Here is a 22,710-nt window from a genome sequence, read left to right on the forward strand (position 1 = left end):
AGACCTGAACACCTGAAGAACCTGCCGTCAGTACTCATCAATACACTGGCTCGGCTCTTCACTCGCTACCTGTCTGAATGCAAGGTTCCGTCCCAATGGAAAACCAGCAGGACCGTACTACTGTTCAAGAAGGGAGACATCCATGACATTGGCAACTATCGCCCGATCTGCCTATTGTCTGTCATCTACAAGTTGTTCACTTGAGTCATCCTAAATAGGATTGGCAGAACAATAGATGAAGGACAACCATGCGAGCAAGCCAGTTTCCGTAAAGGATTCAGCACCATCGACCATATCCACACGATAACCAAGCTCATTGAGGTTTCTCTTGAACGCCTTCAAGTTCAAGATGCCGCTCTGTTTAACGTTCATTGATTTAAAGAAGGCCTTTGATTCTGTTGAGACGGAAGCGGTCATTGAAGCCCTAGCCAATCAGGGCATTCAAGCCCAATACATCAAGATCCTCCGTGAGCTGTATTGCGGATTCACTACCAGGATCTCACCATTCTACAAAGAAGTAATCATTGATGTCAAGAGAGGGGTTCGGCAGGGTGATACCATTTCACCGAATCTCTTCAGTGCCACCCTCGAGAACATCATGCGACGACTGGAATGGGAAGGAATGGGAGTGAAGATAGATGGTCGGCAACTACACAACCTCCGCTTTGCTGATGACATTGTTTTACTAACACCAAACATCAGCCAAGCGGCACAAATGCTGGCCGACTTTGACCGTGAGTGTGGAAAGGTAGGACTACAGCTGAGTCTTACGAAGACAATGTTTATGAGAAACATTCTCCTCGTACCTGATGCCCCATTCGCTCTCAATGAAACGACCATCTCCGAATGCAACAGCTATGTGTACCTAGGTCGAGAAGTCAACATGACAAATGACCTGGCACCCGAGCTGCGCAGGAGGAAGAGAGGGGCTTGGAACGCCTTCAAGAGCGTCGAAGAAATAGCTAAGAAGATGAAGAACCTCCGGCTCTGGGCACATCTCTTTGATTCCACTGTTCTTCCTGAATTAACATATGCCTCAGAGACCTGGGCCCTATGCAAACAGGATGAGAACGCTATTTGGGTCTCCCAAAGAGGAACTGAAAGAGCTATGCTTGGAATATCACGTTTCACTCAAATGAGAGAAAGAATCCGGAGTTCCGACATCCATCGACGATCAAGAATCAGGGATGCTGTCTCGTTCGCCAAGGTGTCGAAAATCAGATGGGCTGCTCACGTAATGAGATTTAAAGACGATGGCTGGACTAGAGCTGTTACAGACTGGATTCCCCGGGATGTCAAAAGACCGCGTGGTCGCCCACCTACCAGATGGTCAGACTTCTTCATCAAGATCATGAACGATCGGTTTGAGGCTCTTCATGTTCCTAGAGCGAACAGATGCCATTGGGCTACACTAGCACGCGACAGGGACAAATGGAGACGTTACTGGCGCCTGCTCGAGCAAATTGACGATTAACGGGAAGTTAAGTGATTAAGTGATTTATAAACTCTACAGATAATTTATGGACTTATGTTTATGAGCACTGTACATCTGAGGTGGACCGAATGTGACATCAGGACATTGGTGGAGGGTATTGAGCATTTAGATGCTGATCTTGACATAAGGTGACTCTACATCAAATTATAAGCATTAGCACTATTGTAATCATATGACCCAAACTACAACAATCTTTAAAACTTAAAAATAAAACTGCAGGGGGAGCTTACCTGGCTAAGCTTGGGGCTTATTCCTGGCTCTGTGCTAAGGGGTTCACTCCTGGTGATGTGCAGGGAACCACATGAGACATGAGGGATTTGAATAAGGGTCATCTACATGCAAGGCTATCTCTTACATCCGGTATGAGCTCTCTGTCCCAACAGATATGGAAAACATTTTTAAAGAGTTTTTCAAAGGAATGGGGATGGAGGGAACTATGAAACACTGGTAGAGGGAGGCTAATACTGGTGGTGTGGAGCTGGAACACTGCTGAAAAAGTCACAGTGGAAATGTGTGGTGATTATCTAGCCTGTATCTTGCACACTACTCTTATATTAACTTCATTCTTACTTATCCTTCTGATTATCTAATTTTGTCATTTTGTAAAGTACTTTTTGCTCACATTGTCACAGTGACTAACTAAACTATTAAACTTGAGACATTCTTTTTTTTTTAACTTTTGGGCCACACTTGATAATAATCAGGAGTACTCCTGGCTCTGAGCTCAGGAATCACTTCTGGTGGTACTCTGGGGATCATATGGTACTCAGTGGATTGAATCTGGGTTGATGGTGAACAGGGAAAATGCCCTACCCACTGTACTATTGCTCCAGTCCCTGAAACTATGACTTTTACTCCTTTTCTGTCCCACCTGCAAGGCTCATTGGGAGACAATCATATAAATGTTTGCTTAGGCTTTAGGATGCTGCCCTAGACATAAACAGGTTTGTTCAATATAAAATAGCTGGGTTCAATGTTTCTAGAGAATTTGGAATCAGAACCAGAGACATCCTGTCAATCTCTTAATTGACAGGATTTGTAACAGGTCATCTCAGAAATGTTGGGGCTAACAGTTCCCTGACAATGTGAGCTGAGAGGGAGAAGAAAACAGCCCAGACAAGAGAAAATGGGGCAGATATTTAGGGCTATGCTTAGATGAAAGCCTAAGTGATCTTAGGATTGAGTAACCCTGAATAATTGTTAGGATAGTCATTGCATTTTGCTCAAAGTTTCTTGGATGCCAAAATAAAAGAGAGATATATTTCTGTCACTTGATTTCAGGGAGGGAAACCATGTCTTCCTTAGGGCTGGGAGTTCATTTAATGGATGACAAGACAATCCCAAAGCTAATGACACAGGACTCTAAACATTTTTTTAAATCCTAAATCTGTGTGTGCCAACTTTATGCCATCCTCCCTTTTATATATTATAAAACTAATTTTTTCAAGGTGGCTTAATCCGTGGAGTATGAATTCGGATTGCTTAAACAATATATTAATAAGTATTTCCCTTCTCTGATAGGACAGGCATATAAATTAGTTCTAGCCAATTACACGAAAGGATACATATAATATGTGGGGGGGCACCTAGGAAGGATATTTCTTTTAAAGATAGTATATAATTTTTTTGCTTCTTCTATCCACTATAGCTGGATCCATTGTTAGAAGTAGTGGTGAAGTGGAAGGAAAAAAAACCCCTGAAAATAAAGGGTAACTGAGGATGGCAGAACTGAGATTAAAAAGCTCATTGTATGCCAAATTTGGACTAGCCTATGTCCTGTTTATAAGCTACTCTTAGCTGTGTTCTTAGTAACTTTCAACCCCAAGCATTCCTAATTGATTGCTCATTGCTCATTCTTCTCTAGCAAACTGCCAAGACTAACCTCCATTATGATTCTCAGCCCTGTTCATCCCAGACGTTTAGATTTTCATCTCATTTGACAAATATAAACTCATCTTTCTTTGGAAGTTCTCTGGTTTGGCACAATCTCATCTTAAACTCCCTAGTTTTACCTCTGTGCTCTCTGAAATACAACCTCTGTGAACTGCAAACTCCCTTGCCCTCTCCACCATTTCATCTCCTGTCTCTGTCAGGTACTAAGTCATCCTCAAAGTTTCTTCTGTGGTCCTCCCAGCAGTGGCTGATTTTTCCTCCCCACCCCCCTTGGGATTCCACAGTGCCTGTGAGCTGCTTTCTTCATTCTCTATTGCTACTTCCACAAGTTTGACTCCTAAAAGCACGGACCTTTGAGATGCACAGAACATAGCCTTAAAATGTACCTTCTTTTCTATTCTTTGTTGAAATTCCACGGTATTTCTTTATGATTTAGGATGATTTTAATTCTGATAATCTGACTTCATCTTCTCTCCATTGTTATGCACTGTAGCACTGTCCTCCCGTTGTTCATAGATTTGCTCAAGCGGCCCAGTAACATCTCCATCATGAGACTTATTGTTACTGCATTTGGCATATAGGATATATCACATGTAGCTTGCCAGGCGTTACCGTGCAGGCAGGATACTCTTGGTAGCTTGCCAGGTTCTCTGAGAGAGGTGGAGGAATCCAACCCGGGTCGGCCAGGTCAGCCGTGTGCAAGGCAAACGCCCTACACGCTGTGCTATTGCTGTGCTATTATACCCATATTATTATATCCATTGTTATACTCGTTTTTATTCATGGTGACTCTAGCATGTTCAGCAATGTAAGGTATAGCATTGAAAGTCAAGACTGCCCTAAAAGTGTGTCCCTAAAGGTCCCCAGCACTCCTATGCTGGCCTAGTGATGTAGGGCCTAATCAACTCAATATCCTGATGCCTTTGCATTGAACTGCAGATCAGGTTAGCCAAGTATTGCCTGGGGTCCCCCAGAGCAGTGCTTGGGCATCTCTCCACCAGATCTTTAAAAGTAATGGATGACTGGGTAAAAGTCAGTTTAGTTTTGTCTAAAGGTTAAGATATTCAATCTGGCGAGCATTATTATTGAGAAAAAAAAAATCAATAGTAGATTTTCTAAGCATCAACATAAATGCTGTTCAAAATAAATATAAAAAGATAATGATACCTTGTCTTGAGTGTTCTAGAATACATTATCAGGTAAAATATAAACTCTGCTGGTGTTTTACCTGAAGAGACAAAAGAATCAGCTAAGGTATCAGTGCAAGTTAAACTTGAGTACCTTACAAATACATGGGAAAGGAATTTTAGCAAGTGTTTCAGATTTTATACCCAAAATACACCCGTGCATCCCTAGTACAGTGGATCATTTTCATATTTTGATTTTTCAGGATCATCATCAAATTGGTCATTGAGCACTAAAATCAGGAAGAATCAGGATGGCGCAGAGGCAACCTAGAGAGAATTTGTAGTGAACTGCAACTTTATGGACACTGAGGGAGTCATAACTTTTCCAAAGAACTAAGTGAATACCCAGAAGACAAGTTCAGATATGTCAGGGCATCTAAGACAACGGCCCAACACTGATCTTGGGTGGCGATGTCTCTTTGGTAACTATGGTGAAGTTGGATGAGCTTAAACACTGCATGTTGGAAATTCCTTAAGAATGAGTCAGTAATGACTCTTGCCTTTGGTTGAATTGGAATGAGATACTTCAAAGTCAGATATAGAAATTAATGCCTGAAGACTAAATTTAGAGTCAGAATTTCAGGTAGAGTTAATTAGCAATCATTTCACTAAAAAATCTTTTTAACACATCAAACGACAAATAGAAAGGTCATGATTTTCTTGGGCAATTCATATTTCTTAAGGGGATTGGAAAACTAAATCCTCTATTTCTCAAAATTGTTGCTGTATCCAAGGGTTACCAGCATGAGTGAGTTCATGATTAATCATTCTAATATGTCTGATTTTCCCAGTAAGGATGACAAACCTATTACCTCCATATTTTTTGACAAGTGATGATGTGTCATAAACCTTTCAAATTTCCTAATTCTCCAGAAGGAAATATCTCACTTTTTTTCTCACCCAGCTTTTCTATTCTGATTAGGGGATAGGAGAATCCGAATTTCTTATTATGCCTTTGAATCATCTAAATGGTTGCATATGAAGTGGGGAAACGAGATCTCTTCTTTTTCTCTATGGTGACTTAATTAAGTCACAGTAGTTAGTGGCTTATATTATGGTATTTTCTCTCCTCCCCCCAATCCAGAACCACACCAGAAATCGGTTTTTCCCACTGCTCTCTACATAAATATGGTTGTTACATGGCTACTGTGTTGAGTACAGAAATTATGAGAGTCTGAAAAATGGATCTTAAAATTAAGGTTTTGATAAAGTTGTCTATTTATTGACCCATAAGAAAAGGTGCTCATTACCTAGGTTAGGGGGAAATGCATGAATTCAGACCAAAAAAATGGCTTCCTTACCCTTTCTCCTTGCATGGGATGGAATTAACTTTAACTCCTATTCCAAATAAACTTATTTAGTAGTGAGACAATGCCAAATATAAAATGATAGAGCAGGGGCACTTTTGATCATGTCCTAAATAACAGAAAAAGATATCTTAGCATAGTGGGTAGGGCTTTTGCCTTGCACGCAGCCGACCCAACTTTGATTCCTCTGTCCCTCTTGGAGAGTCCGGCAATCTACCGAGAGTATCCCGCCCAGACGGCAAAGCCTGGCAAGCTACCCGTGGTTTATTCATTATGCTAAAAACAGTAACAAGTCTCACCATAGAGACGTTACTGGTGCCCACTCTAGTAAATCGATGAACAATGGGACGACAGTGCTACAGTGCTACTGGACCTTATATCTTACCCTTGTTAAATATTTTTTGACAAAGCATTCAGAAAACTTTTTCATAAAAGCTTATAGTTTAAAATGGTAATTGTTCTGGGGCTGGAGCAATAGCACAGCGGGTAGGGCATTTACCTTGCACACACCGACCTGAGTTTGATTCCCAGCATCCCATATGGTCCCCTGAGCACTGCCAGGGGTAATTCCTGAGCGCAGAGCCAGGAATAGCCCCTGTGCATTGCCGGGTGTGACCCAAAAAGCAAAAAGAAAGAAAGAAAAAGGTAATTATTCTAATAATCTCTCATATAGAAGTAATTCTCTAATATAAAGCCAACCTTAAAATATAGTAAGGAGTCAATTCTATCCTAGTGATGCTACATCTACAAAGAAAATTATATTCTCTTTTAGGAAACATGTATGACTATTAGTAAAATATTAATATAGTCAATATCTTGGGGACATGAACAATGATTTTGGTAAAATTCCATGGGTCTCTACATCCCTCCCTGAACTAACCTGTTCTACTTCATTCCCAAGAAACGAGGCAGCAGGCATGTGACAAAATACTTTTAATATGCAAGAAATCTGTTTCCATTTATTCCCACTAAGTTATATCTAGGAAAGGTGATTCATTCAACTTGGTGGGGGGAAATAGAGTGGAAAATACATCCATCCATTTCTATCTGAGTTACAGCTAAAATGATGTAACCGAACAGTGAAATTCTGAGGCAATGACAGATACACTTGATATCAGCATTTAAACATGTAGGCAGGACTTTATCAGTGGTTTATATCAAGTGACTTGTTTAAACTTCAAAAAATACTTTGTAAAGAATTTTTACTAGGGACAAGCCCTAGTGCAGAGGGATACCTGCAAATGTTCTGTGTGCTAGTGAATATAAAAAATGTCTGTTGGGGAAAAATGCAGAAAGGAACACTAGCCAAACAAACAGATACAAAATGAAACAAGCATAATCAAATTATTTTTGGGCATGTGTCAAAAAAAAGTGCTCATGTACTATGACAGAAATACTTCAGACACAAGGAGGAAAAAAATTTCATGATATGCTAATAATAGGGAAAACTGCTTCCTTTTCCACAATAGGCTGCCATGAAAACATTCTTAGAAAATCAAATAGATTTGCAGTTTTGGGTATGAGAGTAGTATTTTCATAGATTCACATCAGGAGATCAGGAGAATCATTTTCACAAACCTCAACTGAAATGACTTTTTATTTTTCCTGAAAGAAAAAAAAACCGCTTGCTGGAAACCAACAAATTGGCTGGTAAATAAACACATGGCTTATTTTAGAGTTAGAGAAAAACAAACAAACAAACTTTTCCTTCATCATACTAAAATGTCTACTTTCAGTCCGTCAGCAGAAGCTATCTTTTTTTGGGCTGGGTAGCTTTTGTCCTTGGAGACACTGCCCCCTGCTGAAACAAATGCTTAACTGCAGAGTACTTTTTTGCTCTCAATGGAAAGGATATGAAAATAGTTACTGAAGTGAAACATTTTATTTGAATAATATACATATTAATTCCATTTAATTTTCATAGTGCATAGCTGTATATGGAAGTATATAGGAAAAAATAAACATGAGGAAGGCTTAAGGATGGAGATACAAAAAAGCAAAGACATTCAAGACCCATCATAAGACAGCATTCATTAGACAAGAATAAAAACCATGCAAATACCTATTCAAACCACACACTCAAGTGCAAATACATTTCTTGGTTACAAAACATACATGCTCTTTGGATTTAAAACAGTGTAAGTGAGTAGGTTGTTGCTTAGATCCAAGCAAAATTCATCAACAGAAATAAAAGGTATGGAGGCTAACTTTGACAAGGCCACAGATGGAGGCACCAATACTAAGAACCAAGGAAAATTTCTTTTAAAAAGACAGTTCTGCAATAAAGTTACCTTTGTTTAAATTCGAACACTGCAAATGCAGGGATGTAATAATATCAATTCTGCATGTTGCATTTCTATTTTCTGTGTCAAAAAAACTCACTGTTTATCTCTATAAGATTCAGTGATTAGGATGAGGCAATAATTGTAGAGTCTTCACGCTGGAGAAAATGTAATTGTCTTTTCATTCCACACAAGAGGGAAAAGAAAATCAAAACTAGAAATGCACATATTTCCATTCCATACACTTTTATATACTGCGTTTGGCACAAGGGTGGCAAGGGATACAAAAATTACTTAAACCCAAGCTTCCAACTTGTGTAGTTTTACACATGGAGGCATAGGAAAGAAAAAATTTGTGTCCATCTTAAAATCAAGTGCTTAAAGCCAGTTTAAGAAGTGGAGGGGGGAAATGATGAAAAAAGGTAAAAACAGCCAAGAAAGTTATCAAAAGAAAACCTTCTGGTTGCCTTTACAGTTCCTTTTTTTTTGTTGTTCGTTTTTCCATTTGTTTTTCCAACTTGCATCTTACAGTAGAAATGCAGATCACTTTGGATAGCTTTGGCTCAGTATTTCTTGGTATTCCCCTCTTAAGACATCATCCTCTTGCACTCCACTGAACAGAAAACCATCCCTTCTACTGGCATGAACTTCTGCCCTATGAGGCACTTGCTGCAGCAGGAGCACAGGAAGCACTCTGTGGACGCGTGCCAGCTGAAATTGTTATAGGTCACCCGCTGCACTTCGGGATCAATTGCATTGTGGCATCCTTGACATACCTGTTAGTTATACAAAGAGGGTATGAGCAATCATGGCATGATGGTTAACACTTTCATGTGAAAACAAAGCTAGCACATTTTTGAAAAAAATGTTTGAAAAAACAGCAAATTGACACACACACCTCAAAAATACTGAACTTACTGTATCTTTCCAGTTAACCTTCCTAGTCATCTGTTAATGGGGAGTCTATTTAATATTTTAAAAAATAAAAGGTGAAAACCAAACTAGGAAAGAAGTAAGTTGGTGCTTAAAAGATCTCCACATGGTGCTCACAGCCAAGTCTTGATAGCAAATTCCATCGCAATACATTTGGTTCCTATCTATTTTAATGGAACTTAATTGTAAATTATAAAGTGTAATTATTGATAATTGTTAATTATGAAACAGTTTACAAAATGATTTTTCTCTAAGACTCCAACTACTGATAAGGTATGGAACAACAGGAAATCTCATCTATTGCTAGTGGGAATGTAAAATGCTAAACCAAAATAAAATGAAACTGAAAAAAATTTTTTCTTTATTCATTACAGCTTTGATATGATATTTTACCAGTTTCTACCTGAGGCATATGAGATTACCGATACCTTAGATAGCAGTAAATGAAAATCTTGTTCAAAGTACTTGCAGAACTCAATTAAAATACAATGTGTAAGAATACTTAGTTTCTGCTAAAAAAAATGTGATTTTTAGTTAACCGACTCCCCCATAAATCCTGTTATTTATAATTTAATATTACAGAAAATTACTACTTATTTTCCTTATACCAGTGTACATGTACGTATATACAAACATACGTCATATACACATACCCACACTCATAAACATAATTTTCTCATAGATTTGCTCATGCAAAAACGAAGTATTTCATACTCTTTTATTCTCCAGCTCTTCATGGCATACTTTTATCTAAAGCCTATTTTTGAATCTTTTTATCTTAAATATATACATTTGGGGGTCAGAGAAATAGTATAGCAGATATAGCACTTGCCTTACATGTGACCAACCAAGGTTCAATTCCTGGGTGGGACCCCAATTGGTACCCTGAATTCTTCCAGGAGTGATACCTGACCACTAAGCCAGGTATAAGCCCTTAGCACTGCTGGGTGTGACGGACATTTTAATGCAAATTTTCATTTGTTATTTTTAAAAAAAAAAAGATCAGAAATTGATTACTCCTTAGAACGATATATTTTATTGCTGAGTCAGGATCCTCTTCTACTTAATAGCTTGTCAATTTATTAACTAGTGCACATTTTTCTGCATAGAAAGGAGTAAGCCTATATTTTACCTTGTGGAATATAAGCTTAATCATATTTATGATATATACAGCAATTTTTATTTTAGTTAGCATTAACCTAAATTATCTACCCCTTGGCCATTATTCAATGGCAGCTCTCTATGAGCAAGTAGAGCCAAGTAGAAAAGCATGCTTTTAACATTAAATATGTTAGTGTTTGGCATATGCAAATTAAAATGTAAATATGCAGGCTAAATATTGCTACATTTAATCAGTATCATGAGGGTTTAAGAAATAAGCACTGTAAAATTTCTAAGGAGCAAAAATAGAGCCCCAGTGAATGGTCTAGAAATAAGAAATATTCAAACAGAGCTCCAAGAGTATGAATATCCTCCGGAATCTTAATTTAAAGACAACTCAAAATGTTTAATATAATCAATCTTTCTCACTCATTGAGAAAACCTTTGATTTAGCAGGGATCTGACAAGCAAGTAGTACTCAGTTTACGGTGTAAATTACACTGGCAGAAATCCGTAGGTTGCTCTGAGTCCATGTGTATGCACTGCTTTATGACCATACATACACACGGATTGTGACATCCTGTGGTATAAATCACATGTCTGACTTCAGGGGGACCCTTTATGCTTTTCATCCCTTACAGGCTTAGACTGAGGTGTCTAAGTCATCCAGCAGGCTGTGACATTCCCCCTCTAGCCCAAGTCTTACCACAGCATGGTTCTTCACATAGCAGGGTTTGCACACGGGCCTGTTGTCGACCATCACATAGATTTCCCCTGCGAGGATGTTGTCACAGTCAAAGCAGCAGAAGTGTTTCAGGTGCCAATTTTGGTTCTCCGCCTGGGTATACTCATTGCTGAATATCAGCTAGGAAGAGGACAAAAATTATAAAAATCATACAGTTTCCTGATAGTGCCACAGGCTGAAACTAGGTTTTGGCCACAATTAAGAGGTTCGGACCCACAAATCTGCAGGGAGACACAGTCTGGTTTAGTCAACACAAGGAACCCAGCCCCTCAGAGCCCACGTGACTTGGTGGGGGTGTGTGTTGGGGGGGAGATTCTGCCTCACTGGTTATAATTAAGTAACTGATTCTCACTTCTCTCAGTAGAGTGGCCAGAAGAGTGTGGAGGGGCCAGGGGAGAACACACCTCATCACAGCCGGCGCAGCGTGGTTTCTCACTGTCACAGTAATGTCTGCCACAGAAGAGCTTCCCGTTCTTCCAGAAATAAATCATATCTACCAGGAGTTCATGGCAGGTGCTGCAGACGAAGCAAGCCGGGTGCCAGAGTTTATTGTAGCCAGCCCTTTCCGCGTAGACAGCAGGGTCGCCTTCCTTCATACTCAGCTTGCAGCAGTAGCAGAACTGAAAGGGAAGCCAGTCAAGACTATCAGGCCTCACAGGAGGAGCACGCCTCCGGATTGGCTTTAGAAGGAATTCAGAGAAACACTTTGACTGCCGTGTCCCTAATGCCAGTAATGTCCCTACTGGCAGCTGGTAGTGTTTCTGGGAGACAGTATCTCTTGGCCTTCTCCGGGTTGTTCAGATCAAGATCTTGCATGCAGTGCACACACGCAGCATAGGTGCCCACATTAAAGACACTACCGAGCTGGGGAATGTGGCTCCATGAGCACAAATGTCACACGTGAAGTCATGGGTGCCCGGTGCCTCCCAAATAAAGTAAACAATAGCTAAAGGTTAACAGTAATTTATACCTTGATTTTAAGTGGTTCTTTTAAAACGAAGTATGCTGCACTTATTAGTGTTGTATTTATCTAAAAAGGGACAACCTTATTGCTAATTGATGTTCTAATTGACTATAAGATTATAGTCAAGTTAATTCTAGAGTTTTGGACACCATCTCTGTGTCATTAATTCACTCTTTTAAGGCAGACTACTTAAGAGAACTTTCTTTTGTTTTTTTTTTTTGCTTTTTTTGGGTCACACTCAGCGATGCTCAGGGGTCACTCCTGGTTCTGCACTCAGGAATTACTCCTGGCAGTGCTCGGGGGACCATATGGGATGCCGGGGATCGAACCCAGGTCGGCCGTGTGCAAGGCAAACACCCTACCTGCTGTACTATCACTCCGGCCCCAACTTAAGAGAACTTTCTTCGAAAAAAAAAAAAAAAAGACCAGATAGCTATATAATTTAAATTTAAATTTTAGGCATGTTTTTCTAAATATATAGTATTCTTACAGTTAGAGATAAACAGTAAATAGTGAAAACTTATGTTTAAAAACAGAGTCTAGATTACCATGTTGTACTCCAGTATATAGTCAATGTCAACTACAAGTGTACACATAAAAATCACGAGTATCCTGCCAACAGATAATAATCAAGAACTTGACTTTAGACAGAGGGCTCAAGCATGATTCCCCAGTAATATCTGAATTCAACGTTTTTTTCCTTATCTGTTCCTAGTTGGAAACAAAATGGTCCTAAACAGTTTCAAACAGAGAGGTCACACGGTATAGCACATGCTTATCATGCGCCACGCCCCAAGGATACACACACCCTGCACGCACGCCACGCCCAGTTTGGCCTGGTATGACCCTGTTAGTCTCTGCTCACCTACAACTCAAGCACAGCTAAAGTGGTTCCTACGTTCAAAAATAAAAGAATGGGGGATGAGTCAGAAATGAGACAAATGAGGCCACGGGTCTGGCCACTCTACTTACATACTGAGCGTTTTTGTGCTCCGCTGATTTGTCCTCGATGGACCCCACTGGTGCTGTGGTGCTTCTGTCCCCGCCAGGGATGTGTACTCTGTTGGGGCCTTCAGCATCCATGTCCCGGGGAAGTTTCACATCCCCTACTCCCAGAGCCTCACTCTTGTATTTCTTCACAAACTGCTGCATCTCCTTCACCTCCTTGGGAGTCAACTCGTGGCACTTGGAAGGGTCCTGGTCATGCGCAGGAAGCTGTTTTGCCAGCTGCTTCTTCCGGTACTGTGCCCCCTCGGAGCCCGCCACAGGCTGCTTCTCCTTGGGCAGCATCTGCATGTACTGCCTGGCCTGAACCACAAGGAGACCAGGGTTAACGGGGAGATGCCTTGGCAGTACCTCAAAACGCACATCAGCAGCAAGAGATTTCAGAAAGAAGTTATTCTGGGGGACTACTGGGGCAAGTGAGGGACCCAGGTTTGATCCCCAGCAGCACATATGGTTTCCCACGCTGACACCAGAGCTGGGAGTAGCCCTTAAGCACCACAGGATGTGGTTCAAAAACAAACAAAACGGGGACTGGTTTGATCCTTTAGTCACAATGAATCACCATAACAAAAATTATCCTGAAATGTTAAGATAGTAAAACTGGTAGGTACACTTGGAGCTTGAGCAGTAGATAGTACAGCAATTAGGACATTTGCCTTTACACGCGGCTAACTGGGTTTGATCCCCGGCATCCCATATGGTTCCCCAAGTCCTCCAGGAGTGATCCCTGAGCATGGAGCCAGGAGCAAGCCCTGAGCACAGCCAGATGTGGGTATACTAAAGCAGTTAAGGTCTATAAAAAGAACATATTTTGTTCCATGAAAACCTATTTTTTCCCCCAATTTGTAAAAATATCTGGGTTTACTATGTTTACCTGTACTAAATTTACAAATGTACAACAGCCAGTGCAAAGACATTTTGGGGCATATTAAAAATAGACACGGAAGGGCCTGAAGCGATAGCACAGCGGGTGTGCATCGCCGGGTGTGACCCAAAAAGCAAAAAAAATAAATAAATAAAAATTAAAAATAAAAAAATTTTTTAAAAAATCACAGAATGGATCAACAACATTTTCATAATCAATTTTTAAAAATACTTCTACAACATTCCCTTAAATAATTTAACTTAAAAGATGACCAGATGTCTCATATAGTTGTTACATGTCTTGTAATAATAGGAGATAGATACAAAATTGCATTTTTTGACCTCATATAGTAAGAAAAAAATAGTTAAACATTTTTTGAGTTCAAAAGATAACAGAAATTCTATTATTATCTTAAGAAAAATATTTTGGGGCCTGAGAAATCAAACAATGGGTAAGGTGCTTGCCTTGCACGTGGCTGCTCTGGGCTTGATCCCCTCCCGAGTCCTCAAGAAGTGATCCCTGAGCACACACCAGGAAAAAACTCTGAGCACAGCCAGATGTGGCTGCCCCAAAATAAATTAAAAACGCTTTGAAGAAAGAAAAGAAAAATAGTCTGTAGGCCACAAAAAGTTGCTAGAGATATATGTTTTTCATCTAATTAAGAAAGTCAGGACATTTCTTTAAAAAGGTTAGTATTGGGCTGGAGTGATAGCACAGCGAATAGGGCGTTTGACTCGCACGCAACCGGTCCAGGTTCAATTCCCGGCATCCCATATGGTCCCCTGAGCACTATCAGGAGTGATTCCTGAGTGCAGAGCCAGGAGTAGCCCCTGAGCATCACCAGAAAATAATAGATCTAAGAATGATTCAGTCATTAGATGGTTTGTCCTAATAAATAATGCCAGTATTTGAATAAAGGATATATTATTTCTTACCAATATATAATATATAATATTATATATATATTTCTTACCAATGCTTGATTCTGGACAGGAGGTGCCCATTCATAAGTAACTGTATTGATGGACACATTCTTCTTGGCTGCTATTGGATTGGTCAGTATCATAACATTACGTTTATACATGGGAATTCCATCTGATTTTAGTTTTGCAATAAGGGTGGTATACTTGGTATCTTCAAAAAGTTTCCCCACTTTGCGATCCTCTTCATTGCTCAAAAGGACATCATGTTCTTCTTGGCCACACTTGCAGTTACGACATATTTTCCTATAATTTTGGAGATAAAGAGGCAATGATTAATTATATCACTAATGTAATCATATTATGATAATATATTAACAGTAAGTACATTGTGCACTTATTAAATAGTTTTGATTATTTTTTTGGTCTTCAGACCATGATTTATATTTAAGAGGTGCTACATTTTGATACCTCACTATCAAGTAGGGCAGGAGCGATAGCACAGTGAATAGGGCATTTGCCTCGCATGCAGTCAACCCGGGTTCAATTCCTCTGTCCCTCTCGGAGAGCCTGGCAAGCTACCGAGAGTATCCCGTCTGCACGGCAGAGTCTGGCACGCTCCCTGTGGCATATTTGATATGCCAAAACCAGTAACATGTCCCACTTCGTGTTCATGGAGCAAGCAGACACCACTGGGCTACACTAGCACTCGATAGGGACCAACGGAAACATTACTGATACCCGCTCGAGCAAATCGATGAACAACAGGCTGACAGTGCTACAGTGCAGTGCTACTATGAAATAACACTCCCACCATTTTTTCATATTTTCATATTTTTGTTTGTTTGTTTTGGGGTTATACCCAGCAGCACTCAGGACTTACTGTAGACTGTAGCAATAAAATTGTGTGTGTTGTACATTGTGTAATGCTTAAGTGTCTGGAACAAAATCTTGGACCCAGAAATGCTGCAACATTATACTGAATACTTGCCAAATTGGTCTTATTTGGTCCATTATATTTTACCACAAAGCAGATAATTTTTACTAAAATAATTATACAAATGAAAATACCTCTGTGATGTAATAATTGTCAAGCTAATGATAAGGTTTATAACATAACTTCAAAATACATATGCAAAAATCACAAAGCTGTAAGTTATAAATGGACAAGCCTAACATGATGATGAGACTAAAAGAATAGAAACAAATATTTGAATAGCCCAATTAATAAGCTTGACTGTTGGGCTGGAGTGATAATACAGCAGAAGGGACACTTGCCTTATATATATCTAACCAGTGTTTGATCCCTGAAACCCCATGTGGTCCCCCAAGCCTGCCAGGAGCTACCACTGTTCTAGTCATATTGACCTACTTAATCAAAGCAAGTAAGAAAAATCAAATAAACAAATGTAACAAAGATTACACAGAAAACTAAGCTGTTATTATTCATCAATACCATAATCATATATAAAATGCACTGTATTACATCAGTTAGACACAGAAAAGAAACTTAAGTTGTTAGTTGTTATCCACTGATAACATGATCATATATAAAATGCAATGTTTCAACATCAGTAAGAGTTTAGTAAGATTTCTGGGATTTAGCATGTCACTGGATTTCTCCACATCAATGAAATCTAAAACAAAAAAAAAATAAATCTTTTAGCCAAATAAAAATATCAATTACAAATTCTGTGTACTGGGTTTTCTTAAGGTAAGGCATACAAAATGAAAAAACAGATCTGACTTGTATAGTTCCCTAAAGCAGTAGAGATACAATGTCAGCTTGAGAGGTGGGAAGGAAAACTACCTTCCGCATGCTTTTAACAGTTAGAAATCTTTATTTGGAAAGAAATTGTCAAGAGTTTGCATATCCCAGTTTAGCCAAAAGCCATATCCAAGTTATGTAATACTTCCATCTAGTGGAAAGGCGCATATTATCACTAGAGTTTACTCTTGTACTTGTTCTTTGGTTAACAAACAAAACAGTGTAATTATGCACAAAAGGTATCACATTGCTTCCGAGTCAATCCTGAAATCATACTCTCTGGGGAGAGACAAGATGGGGTAGGAATCTAGGCAGCTACTGCAGATAAACCGGTCCCCTATATGGCTGTGGACAGTAGCCGGACGCCTAATAATTAGCAAAGTGACTGACTAAAGAAGTTAGGTGAAGACGGGATCCACAAGAGAGAGTGGCACACAGAAGTCTTGTGGGACCCCCATTCAGTCCCTGTTCCTTATGCCCCCACCCTGCTCCGTGCACCACAGCTGTGACCTGAGTGGTCTAAGACAGCATAAAACTGAGCAGCATTTCATCCTCAGGCCCTAGCACTGTACCATCCAGTCCTGTTAGCAAAAAGTGGCCTTGGGCCACCCCGAGCACTTTGGAGCAAATAAAGAGTTAACGTTACAAGAATATATGATGAACAATGGATTCCTTTGGAAATGTTTATTATCCCATTTCTCTACCAGTACAGTAGTTTTACATCACACCACAAAAATGACAGAATGATAAGTGATTCGTAAAGAATGAACTATGACAGGCCAGAATATGTTTAATCCTTATTCACGGAAGGTGTTAATGTATAAAAAGGCTTATCAGCCAATGATGTGAGTCATCTCTACAATTTTTCTTATTATGTGCCTTGACCATTCTCCAAACATTTACATTTGGAGGAAAACTATTTTCCCTAACCACCCCTTAACCTCCCCAATACACTTCGTTTATTAAGCAAATAAAATCTACTTGACACACGACATTTCAGGACTGGAGAGGTGGCTCAATGGGCTGACCGCAAGCTCCACATGCTGTAGGGTCCTGATTTGGGTCCTGGCGCTGCTTTGGCCCAATGGGAGGGTCCCCCAAGCACAGAGTCTGGACTAACACCTGGGCACCTGCTGGGGTTGGGCACTTGTGTGTGGTCACTAAACCAGTAATAGAAGATTTAATATATATATACATATACATATATATATATACACACACACACACACCAATAGTGGCAAGTAAAGTAGGAAAAAAAAATGGACACCTATGATTGAATCACTGTTGTGTAGAAAATCACTAGCTTGCAATGTAAGCCTCACTCAACATCTTGTTCCTGTGCAGAGAGTACATAGTAGCTGAGCACTTGGTAGGATGTGACTCAAGAGTAGGATGGTTATCTCACCAGAATCTCTTATCCCCGAAGCAATTGGGACCCCTTACGTAGGGTCCCCATCAAAAGGGTCAGCTCGAAATCACCAGGCAAGAATGGAAATTGTAAATTTTGGGTCAGGTGTCAATAGTTTATCTCTACTGGAAATCAGTGCTATTTATTACTTAACTACTTTTAAAATGTTTCAAATCCTCTTTTTGGTCTACAGTATCATAAGCTTCAATATCTCATCCTTAACATATAGCACGAACACATAAAATTACAAGATTATGTGGCAAATAACTGTATGCTTAAAATAAACTTTACATTAAAAATCATGAAAGGTATTCATGAGTTAATCCACAAAAGGGACGATCAAAATTCACTTTAAGCACTATTTCAGAAGAGATAGATAGGCCTACAAGTTTTGAACTGAAGGAGATTAAACTATGCTTCATGCCCCAGCCCCAAGAGAAAAATCTCTTGTATCACTCTTTATAAAAAAATTTATTTTTCTGAGGCAACTAAGTAGCAACTGAAGTGTTTTGACATGTGGCCAGCATTTAGTGATTTAAAAGTACGGTCACAATACTGCTATAAACTGCAATTTAAGACTTGGAAGCTGCCCTTTCATATAACAGGGATAGACATACATGAACTTACGTGTGGGCTCTCATGATAGAATTCAACCCAGCATTAATTCATTAAGAGTGGGGACTTTTCACTATCTGGCAAGGTCTAAACCAATAAAAACTGTCTGAACAGATACATGCTATAGCTAAGTAACACTTTTCTTTTAAAAAGTAGCAGACTTATTGGAAGGACACTTACTGGAAGGAAAACTAAAACAAAAAAGATTTTTATTGTTCATATGATAAAATGATCTCAGTTCTAATGCTGCTAATAGATTTTACTATTAAATAATTGGCTACAAACTCATTGAAACCTTGGGTTTTTACCCTGAATTTTATGAACATTTGTTACCTCTAAAAACTGCTTGAAAATACGTCCAGAAGAGAGTAAATCTTTTGGGGTAAATAGCACTCTGGAACCTTTTATTTTCTTCTGGCTTTATACTCACAGGTTCATTAAAGAAGGGGAGAAGACATTTAAAGGAGCACTACTCTCTGCAAAGACATGCATGTCAAAAAATCACAACCCTGCAGAGGGGTCTGGTTTACTCTGGTACAAAGTTCCCTCATCACAAGAATGAAAATAAGCATATGGAGTAGGAGAAACCTAAATTAAATTGGAGGGAGCCCAGAGAAATAGCCAGGAAAATTTGCACATGCTTTGCAAGTGAGAGTAAATCCCCAGTACCTTCTGGTCCCTTGAACACCACCACCAAATGTTACCCCCCCCCACCACCACACCCAAAATAATAAAACAAAGTACAAACATGATTCTAGTTTGTGCTTTGCCAGAAAGGTGGTATAATATTTTGGCACGCTCTGAGTCAAGCAATATCCGAAAGAAAAAATGTTCTTTGGGTCAAGGAAACTCCTTTAAGGTGGTGTCTAAGACCTGAGCATAGAAAGACTTTGTTTTGTGTTAGTGAAAACTTGGATCTTTCCAGGCAATGAGACAGCAACAAAATCAGGAGTCTAAAGGTTCCTTTTCCTGGCCATACAAAGTGGTGCTCAGGCTTATTCCTAGTTCTGCGCTCAAGATCATTCCTGGCAGGGCGCAAGGGACCATATGAAATTCTGGATATCAAGCCTAAGTCAGCTGCTCACAAAGCAAGTGTCATACCAACTATACTACCTCTCTAGTGCCAGCACTGAAAATTCTTAAGCTATGAGGAATTATATTATGGAATCCATTTTCAAAATCATATAATCCATTTCTAATTATATAATTGGATAATCATAATTGGATATATGTAATTTTATATCCAATTATAAATATATTGATCTATGTCCAATTATATGTATAACTGGATATTTGTATCCAATTACATATATATAATTGGATATAGTTATGTAATCCATTTCCAATTACATACTTTGAAATAAAACTGGATGTACATAATTATATATTAATTTTATTATCCATTTCCAATTATATAAATCACTGAAAAGAATTTTATAATCCATTTTCAAAAACCATTCTTGTGGTTGTATGGGTTATCAGACAGACAAAATGTGAGAATAACTTAACTGTTTATCACAACATGGAGTCTTAGAAATCAAGATGAAGATGGAGGCAGAGGAGTCTCAGTGGACCCATGTCCATTTCAGCCATGGCAGTTCCATGGCACTGAAGACCACCGGCCTGGAATCTTTCATTTCAAACTGTAACAAAATTTCTAATTTCAAACACAAAGAGTCAACTCACCATCCTCAAACTGTAATGAAATTTCACATTTGAAATCCAAAGGGCCAAGTCATCAGTCCTCAAGCTCTTTGGTATAATGGGGGAAAAAAATAGGGAATTGTCAAGAATTCCAAGAGAAGTGTGTCTGGCATGGCATAGTTGCCAGCACTACTAAGAAACACCATCTGGACAGCCTGTACAATCCGCAGGAATCTGGGAGACTACCCAAGTCATGTTCTTTCACAATCTCTAAAAGAAGGTGGGCTATACTCATGTAGTATAAATGACTCCATGGAGCAACATTAAAATAAAATACATGAATTTCATGTCTTGGATTTTCATGGACTTGACTGACATGCTTTATCTAAAATTAACCCCCTTATAATGATCTTAATAGAGAAACAATACAAATCAAACAAGATTTACTATAAATTAATAGTCTGCTTTGGAGAAAAGATGATCATTTCCAAGTGAGCTTTAAAACCTCATCATCGGCTGGGAAAGACAGTACAGTGGATACCATTGCAAGCAGCCAACCCAGGTTCGATCCCTGGTATCCCGTATGATCCCTGGAGCACCACCAGGAATGGTGGGCTGAGAACAGAGACAAAACCAAAAACAGTAAGTAAATAAAATCTCATTAGCCATTTCTGGCAATTGTGCAGTTTCTGTACATTTTAAGACAGTGATGTAAACTCATGCCCAGCAGGGGGCAGTGTCACTCTCTGTTAAACCTGATGTGAAAACAGCAGAAAGCAGAGAACACAGCCACACAGCCTGGCCTACTTCATTACAGCGCTTCTCCTGACTGGACCTTCTGAAAGCCTGACATGCACACTGTCTGGGCTGCCGTGGTGCTCCTTGACTAGGTAGCCCAAGGAAGAACTATTAAACCCAAGTCATTAAAAAAAAAAAAAACTCCCTGGCTCAGATAGAGAAGGGAGCACCAAATAAAGGGTGTTGGGAGGTTCTTCTCAGGATGGGAGTTGTGTGATGAGAGTAGACTATAGACCGAACATGATTGCTACTCAATGTCTCTTTTGCAAACCACAGCACTCAAAAGGAGAGAGATAACAAAAGGGAATGCCCTGCCACAGAGGTAGGGTGGGATGGGGGGAATGGGGGGGTAGGAGGGATACTGGGACCCGTGGTGGTGGAGAATGGGCACTGGTGGAGGGATGGGTATTCGATCATTGTATAACTGAAACCCAAGAACAAAAATTTGTAAGTCTACAACTTTACTTCATGGTGTTTCACTAATAAAAATTTAAGGAAAAAAATTATTCTGAAGTTTTAAAAAAAAAACAACCCTCCCTGGAACTTCTGGCAACCTATAAAGTAATTTGTACTGTCATTTCTGGGAAGGCTGAGGTTTCTGCTTCTCTAAATCAAAACAACTGTCTTCGTTTCCTAAAACTTACTAAATAAACTAGAGGTTAAAAGAACTCAGGGCTGGGAGACAATAGAGCAGTTAGGGTGAGTGTCTAACAGGTTCAATTCCCGGCACTCCGTGCTTTCTGAGCACTGCAGGTGCAGCCCTGGAACTCCCCCTCGCCCCCAGCATCACCTGCTGCAGCCTCGGAGGCCCCCAGCACCGCAGGGCATGTCCCAGGGAATCCCCGGTCATGCAGGGACCTCAAGGAGCAGCCCCACATCCTCAGGCCCTTGCACTGCACCTCCTGCCCTCGGCCCCAAGTCCCCAGAGCACCACTGCTGCCTGGGAAGCCCACGAGTCAACAAACCTAACATCTGATTTTGAACCACTGACATTTGAACCGTAACCAACCACTCCACTTGATTCAAAGGAAGAACTGGTAGGTGTCACTGCTGTTATTGTTTTTTGTTTATTTGCTTTAGAAAAGTAGCTCCAGGGATGCTGGGGGTCGCTTCAGAGAGTGCTAGAGAACCACACAGTGCCATAACTTGGTGCCATGACTGAACTCCACTGGCCTCATAAAGGTAAATACCTAAATCCCTGTTCTTTCTCCAGCTTCTTTTTACTGTTATTTTAACTCAAGTGCTTCAAAGTTTTTCCATAGTAAATTAATAGCCCAAACTTTGAGATATATATTGAAGTCCATTTCCTGAAAACTAGGATAGGGATGTTCAATTAATAATCTGTCTTTTTGTTTGTTTTGGGGCCATCCCCCAGAAGCAGTCAGGGGCTAATCCTGGTTCAGAGCTCGGGGGCTACTCCGGTGGTGTTCACGGGACCAAGTGGTACCTGGGATTGGATCCCGGCCTCCTGCTCACCAAGCATGCACTTAGCCTGTTGAGCTGTGTCCCCAATTCATCAATCTTACTTGCCGTTTATATTGATATATAGAGAGAAGAGTAGTTTTTTTTATTAGTGAAACACCATGAGGTTCAGTTATAGACTTACAAATTTTTGTGCTTGGGTTTCAGTTATACATGAGAAGAGTAGTTTTTTAAAGGAAGAGATGATAATTTAATGAACAGCCATAGAAGAGTAAAACAAATGTTAATTGCTATTCAGAAAAAAAGGACATTCAGTATCTAGACTCAGAGAAAACCTGAAGGGCAGCATATGATCAAA

General features: G+C 39.8%; 1 protein-coding gene across 1 annotated transcript in view; it reads right to left on the minus strand.

Annotated features, from left to right (window-relative positions):
* Positions 1-7,596: 7,596 nt before the first annotated feature.
* The window catches only part of TES (testin LIM domain protein), a 37,890-nt gene continuing 22,776 nt past the window's right edge, over positions 7,597-22,710 (minus strand). The window contains exons 3-7 of the mRNA XM_056118236.1: positions 14,751-15,003; positions 12,880-13,215; positions 11,348-11,563; positions 10,905-11,063; positions 7,597-8,940 (exon numbers count right to left, since the gene is read on the minus strand). Of these exons, the coding sequence (XP_055974211.1) occupies positions 8,752-8,940; positions 10,905-11,063; positions 11,348-11,563; positions 12,880-13,215; positions 14,751-15,003 (1,153 nt within the window). The 3' untranslated portion in view covers positions 7,597-8,751. The remainder of the gene's footprint in view (positions 8,941-10,904; positions 11,064-11,347; positions 11,564-12,879; positions 13,216-14,750; positions 15,004-22,710) is intronic.

The sequence above is a fragment of the Sorex fumeus genome, unplaced genomic scaffold (assembly GCF_029834395.1).
Source record: "Sorex fumeus unplaced genomic scaffold, SorFum_2.1 ptg000037l, whole genome shotgun sequence".
NCBI classification, from domain to species: domain Eukaryota; kingdom Metazoa; phylum Chordata; class Mammalia; order Eulipotyphla; family Soricidae; genus Sorex; species Sorex fumeus.